General features: G+C 41.3%; 1 protein-coding gene across 3 annotated transcripts in view; it reads right to left on the bottom strand.

The window, feature by feature from the left end:
• Positions 1 to 900: 900 nt before the first annotated feature.
• COP1 (COP1 E3 ubiquitin ligase) overlaps positions 901 to 6,000 on the bottom strand; it is a 112,318-nt gene continuing 107,218 nt past the window's right edge. For all 3 annotated transcript variants that reach the window (XM_081915087.1, XM_081915086.1, XM_081915088.1), the window contains exons 19-20: positions 3,155 to 3,199; positions 901 to 1,219 (exon numbers count right to left, since the gene is read on the bottom strand). In XM_081915087.1, the coding sequence (XP_081771213.1) occupies positions 1,202 to 1,219; positions 3,155 to 3,199 (63 nt within the window). In that variant the 3' untranslated portion in view covers positions 901 to 1,201. The remainder of the gene's footprint in view (positions 1,220 to 3,154; positions 3,200 to 6,000) is intronic.

Below are 6,000 nucleotides of genomic sequence, written 5' to 3'. Positions count from 1 at the left end.
GATTAAGCAAACTATTTAATTACTTCAACTATAAAACAATGTAGCCCTATTTTTTAGGGGTGTGAAGTCTTCCGAAATGCCACACACACACACCCTCCCCAAACAAACAAGCCTTCATTTTTTTGGCTGACAAATTAACAATATGGAACATTTGAAATCACAGTTTATTTCCCCATTCTCTTCACTTCTACAATTAAGTGTATGCATGGTTATTAAAAAATAAGGCTACCATAGCCTGTCCCCAAAATATATTACAACATTCAAAATGCTTGGCTTCTACAAGTGACACAAATGGGGGACGTGGTGTTTAGTGGCAGGGAGGGGTTGAACAAACTGGACTGTATGTGGACAGGCTTTGTGGCCTTTCACCTCCAGTTAAAGAATATCAATATAATTCAGATCAGAAGGGACAGAAAGTCATTATTGACAGTTTGGTGGCCTGTCAAGGAGATAATGGTGCCAACTCTGCTCCCAAGCAACGCATGCCCACTTCACTGATGGCACCCTGACATAGCTGGCAGTCCAGAGAAATGGCCATGCAGCAGGTGGGCTTGGAGACTGAGCTGCTTGCGTGGCCTTAGAAGTGGTCCCCTCACATCAGGATAGAGGAATTAATGTTTGTTAAACAGACTGCTCTGGTAGTCTTCAGCGTTTGGAAAAGTAAACTTGCCCGAACTCATTAAAAAAAAAAAAAAGCAACTAAACCAAATTTTACTTGATGGCCTCAAATTAGAAAGACACATGTCAGGATAACAGATGTTTCCCTGCTTCGTGGGAATGGGGAGTGGGGGAGAAGACAAAAAAGGACAGACGTGGTGATCTAGAAGGTGGCAAACCTGTCACCATGTCTATCATCAGAGGGCCATCTGCTTCTATGTGTGGCTCAATGAACTTTGACTATTCATTTTTCAGCATCCACTTTTATTTAAAATAATCCACGTCTCCCTCCCCCATCATAAAAATTAGACAAGCAATAGAACCAGCAGCAGCAAAGTCTGTGGAGTTAATGTTGGTGGTACTGAATTCCCAGGTGCTTCCCAGATTCCCACAGTGTCCTAAGAGTGTCCCATACGTGAAAACAACCCCCCCAAAATGTGATCACTCTGAGAAGGAAGAGCAGGTTAGCTTCGGTTTTGTGCCCCACTGAGAATCCCCGATGAAAGCAGGATCAAGTATTCAAAGCCTTGAGAGAGAACATCTTTCATACTAGCTCCAGTACCTGGTTAAAAGAAAAGCAGAAAACAATTAATAAGGGAAAAGCAGACACCATTTTATTTCCTTATTCACAAACAACCTTCTAGCTTAGGGCCATATTTGAGGTGGTGCAAGCAACCATATTTGTTGCTTACATGGCTGCATGCATTAAGTGGGAGGCAGGAAGAAAATCATTTTTTATTAACAAGACACAGATAACATGGATGAACAGAGGTAGATCCCCATACCACATGATTATTCACCCTAACTTCTCTTTCCCCTAGCCTAGCTCCCGATACCACAAGTGAGATAGGCTAGAAGAAAAAGAGCCTGAAGCAATGAAGTGAGGTCAGTTGGCTCATTTCCTTGTTTCATGAAAAGATTGCACATGAATCCCCGTCCTGTTTTATCGAGGAATAGAAAAGAGACAAAGGTGGCTCCTTGTCTAATGTGGCCCTTGAAAGTGGTCTGGCCCAGGGGTCTCCAAGCTTTCCTTGCCTTGGGCCGGTGTCTCCAGCGACAATTGCGCGGCAGGCCATAGGGACACACACACTATTTCCGGCGTACTTCCGGGTCGGAGGAGCACCGGAAACAGCTTGTGCGCATGTGCATGGGCCTCCTCTGACCCAGATGTGCACCAGAAATAGTGTTTGCGCACATGCTGCACATGCGCCAACGCTATTTCTGGTGCACATCCGGGTCAGAGGAGGCCCATGCACATGCGCACAAGCTATTTCTGGTGCTCCTCTGACCTGGAAGTGGGTCCCCGCGCCGCACCAGTATGAGCGGGTGGCGGGAATCACTGCATGCCGGATAAACGAGTCCCTCGGGCCTTATAGGTCCATAGGTTGTGATCCCTGGTCTAGTCCCTTTCATTCTCATGTCATTTAGTACTGCAGTCCATGAAGGTATTGCTTAAGGAACCTTTGGCACAAGGTAGAGTGCTTCTATGTACAAAATGCACATAGGGTAGAATGTTACAATCTCAGTCTTTCAAAGGCTCCCTTTAAAGAATGTTAGAAATGACAGGGGGTAAGCTCACAACCAATTCTCCCACCAACATCTGTACTGACTTCAGGCTTAATATAATTACTCCAAACCAGCAAGTTGAAGGTGGATAACCATCTCCCAGTACAGATTTGCACAGCAAATATGTGACAGCCTTGTGGACTCTAAAGGGAGAAACTCAAAGAAGAATCATTTAAATGGTGCTTAATAATAAGAAAAAGGGAGCACTTAAAGCAACCCCATTCAAGGTTGTTTTCAAGCTCTGAGCTTCTTTTCCAAAGCTACTTTAGGGATTTGTAGCTGGCCAGAAGAAAGACAGATTATCAGCAGGGAAATACCCTAGCTTTTAGCTCTATTTCCTTTTAGTGTTATAATTTACCTAGCTAACCAGCTCAATTATTCAAATTATCTAGATGCACTGTAACAGAGATGGAGTCAGCTTCTGAATTTTTGTTTCCAATTTAAATGAAAGAGGAAAGACAAGAGATCGAACAAGTCCAGAAAGGGCACAAGAGTGCTCAGCAAGGCAATGGGATGCCAAGGTTCAAAGTACTGCTGCTGAGTGAGATCATCATTTTCTTAGATGGACTGGGAGTATCTAGAACATTTCCAGAACTCTAAGCTCCAGAGTTCTTAGCTGTGTTGGTGCAGCATTCTTCAGGTGCAACTTGCATAGAGACCATTTAAAAAATGGAACAGTCTTCTCATGTTTCATTGCCTTCCAGAGAGGCCCTAAATGGCCTTCTGGACACTGTTACACTCCTCATCTTTTCATTATTTGAGCATATTTGATCTCCAAGCTCACTCTATTCCCACACCCCTAGCCTACAGCAGATGCAAATAAATCACTTCAGATTATAAACACTTGGGAGTAAGGAGGAAATCCAGGAATGGGCTTTTCTAATTTTCAGTTACCTTGTGGCTACTAATTGAGTGGCATAGACTAACTTACCTTAATTGTACCCTGACTGTTAGCAGCAATCAGCACATTGGACTCCTGCAAAACAAGAAAAGTCATCAGGGTTATGCTGCAGGCACTAGGAAGAGGACGTGGCTGCTTGTATACTTAAATCACTTTTGATTCTGCAATTCCAACTTTAAGGAAAAATTGATATCTGACTTATCTATTAAAAACACTGCACCTGAAAAATGTAGGAAACCATTTAGAGAAAAGCAGAATGTATTTCAAGTAACATACAAATATGAAATCGTATTCAGATCTGTTTGCGTGGGAGCTAAACAAGAAATACAAAGTTTACTTTGTTTTTTAGCCACTAGTACAAAATGTTCCATGATCACTGCAGATGGTGACAGCAGCCACAAAATTAAAAGACGCCTGCTTCTTGGGAGAAAAGCAATGACAAACCTAGACAGCATCTTAGAAAGCAGAGACATCACCTTGCCGACAAAGGTCTGTATAGTTAAAGCTATGGTTTTCCCAGTAGTGATGTATGAAAGTGAGAGCTGGACCATAAAGAAGGCTGATCGCTGAAGAATTGATGCTTTTTAATTCTGGTGCTGGAGGAGAGTCCCATGGACTGCAAGATAATCAAACCTATCCATTCTTAAGGAAATCAGCCCTGAGTGCTCACTGGAAGGACAGATCCTGAAGCTGAGGCTCCAATACTTTGGCCACATCATGAGAAGAGAAGACTCCCTGGAAAAGACCCTGAGGTTGGGAAAGATTGAGGGCACAAGGAGAAGGGGATGCCAGAGGACGAGATGGTTGGATAGTGTTCTCGAAGCTACCAGCATGAGTTTGACCAAACTGCAGGAGGCAGTGGAAGACAGGAGTGCCTGGCGTGCTCTGGTCCAGGGGGTCACAAAGAGCCGGACACGACTAAATGACTAAATAACAACAACAACAGGTCTCAGGTGCCTTATCTAAGCACACCAATTGCCAAACATAAAGAGATGCTTTCAAAATTTATTGCAACAGAATGCAAAACATGCATGCAAATAAAATGGTGCTATGACTTCTAATATACCAACGATTCCTTTACTATTCTGTCAGAAGCCAGTCACTTTATGCCTCAATGACTCATCCACTTGTAACTGTTTAGGTAGATTTCAGTTTATTCATCCAACTGGTAACGGACCACATTTACCCAGAGACATGGCCCTCCAGATGATGTTTGTTGGATTGGGTCTGTCATCTGAACCTGGGCTCATCATTCAGTCAAGAACAAATGTTGGTTACATCTCAAAGCTAAGAAGGACACAACCACAATTTCATCTTTCATTCAACTGAGAAACCTTTGGCTTCCACTTTTAGATTTCTCAAAAGTCTAGCTCAACTTCACCTTCCTATTATATTATATTCTAGCCTAGGCATATCATGAATTTAATTTGTAGTTAGGCACAAGATCTCTTGTCATATCAAACATTACAAATTTCCCTCTCCTCTTTTTACTTATGCCTGGCATGCTCTTTTTGAACGTATTTGTCACTTTCCCCCTCTTTCTTTAGAAATGGCTCAAAACATGTCTGCTTTTCCTTCTAAAGCTTATCTTTTGCAAAACATCCCTGCCTAATCGCATTAAAGCGATTCTTGTACACCACAAACAACCAGATGAGTGGCTCTGAACTGATGTTAGGAGCTTCAAGAAATAGTGAACTGACTGATGTAAATTCCTTTAATCCAAGCTTCTAACAAAGCTATGTTGGACCAGTTTGAATACGTGTGTGTGTAAGTGTAATAATTCAGTCCACAAGGATGACTCTTTTCAGACATTCCTTCTTGGCCTATGAGCTAAAAATAAAAATAAATCACAGCTTTGTAAATTTCCCAAATTCTAAGATCAGTGTTGTCCACACGAGTAAGATCGATATCGCAACTTCTGCTTTTTGAATTAGATATTGATTTAGAGGACATTTTAATGTTCCATAACATTACAATGTGATATGATGGTTTAATAATATTCAGTTTTTAAAATTTCTAGCATTTATATCCCTCCTGTAGATTGGCAATATATATGTGTATATGCGCTTTATAAACTGTAAAATATTATAGAATATTAAAGTTATGGGGAAATATTAAAAGAAGTAGCCAATTAAAAAAAGCAGTACCCTGAAAGCCCAACTGTGATAAAGGTTTCAGTGCTTATCTAAAAACAAACAATGATAGGGTCAGACATACTTCTCTAACTTAGGGTTGCCATATTTTGAAGAGGAAAAAAAGAATACACATTTGCCGACTTCTACTTTAAGCTATGGATCGCTATGTTGACTCTACCCATGAAAAAGAAGATGTGTCTTGGAAAAGGAGGACATCTAACTCCCCCTTTTTACAAGGCAAAGGGAAGGGGCTAGCCCTCTTACCTCTAAGATGTGGTAACTTCATTTCGGTTCGGAAATTTGCTTTCTAGGCTGTAGAAACCACACCTCAGTCATGTAAATAATATTCTTGGAATGGTTATCCAGACTATTTGTGAATATTCTCCTTTTCCCTTCTCTCACAGTAAACAATATTCTCTCCTCTTCTCAGAAAACCTGGAATTTTTCTACCCTTAATTCACTAAACCTGCCCCTCAAGGCTTTGCACAAGACTTTACCAACAGCATTTCTTCCATGTGTTTTTTTTTTTTACTCCTACAGATTCTCCAACCAATCAGATGGGTGGGGTACAAATTACTACTACTACTACTACTACTACTAATTTGTTTCCCCTAATTTTTCTTTAAGAACACTCCTCATTCTATCACTTGGCCCTGTTATCTCAATTTCCCCTTCTGTGAAATCTATAGCTGCTGTTCATCATCCTCTCATTCCTTTCTGTTATTCCTTTAAGCTAGGTGT

The sequence above is a fragment of the Podarcis melisellensis genome, assembly GCF_964234715.1.
Source record: "Podarcis melisellensis genome assembly, chromosome: 6".
Classification (NCBI taxonomy): Eukaryota; Metazoa; Chordata; class Lepidosauria; order Squamata; family Lacertidae; genus Podarcis; species Podarcis melisellensis.
Note: the sequence above shows the minus strand (reverse complement) of the source record. Positions and strands in the feature narration are given on the sequence as shown.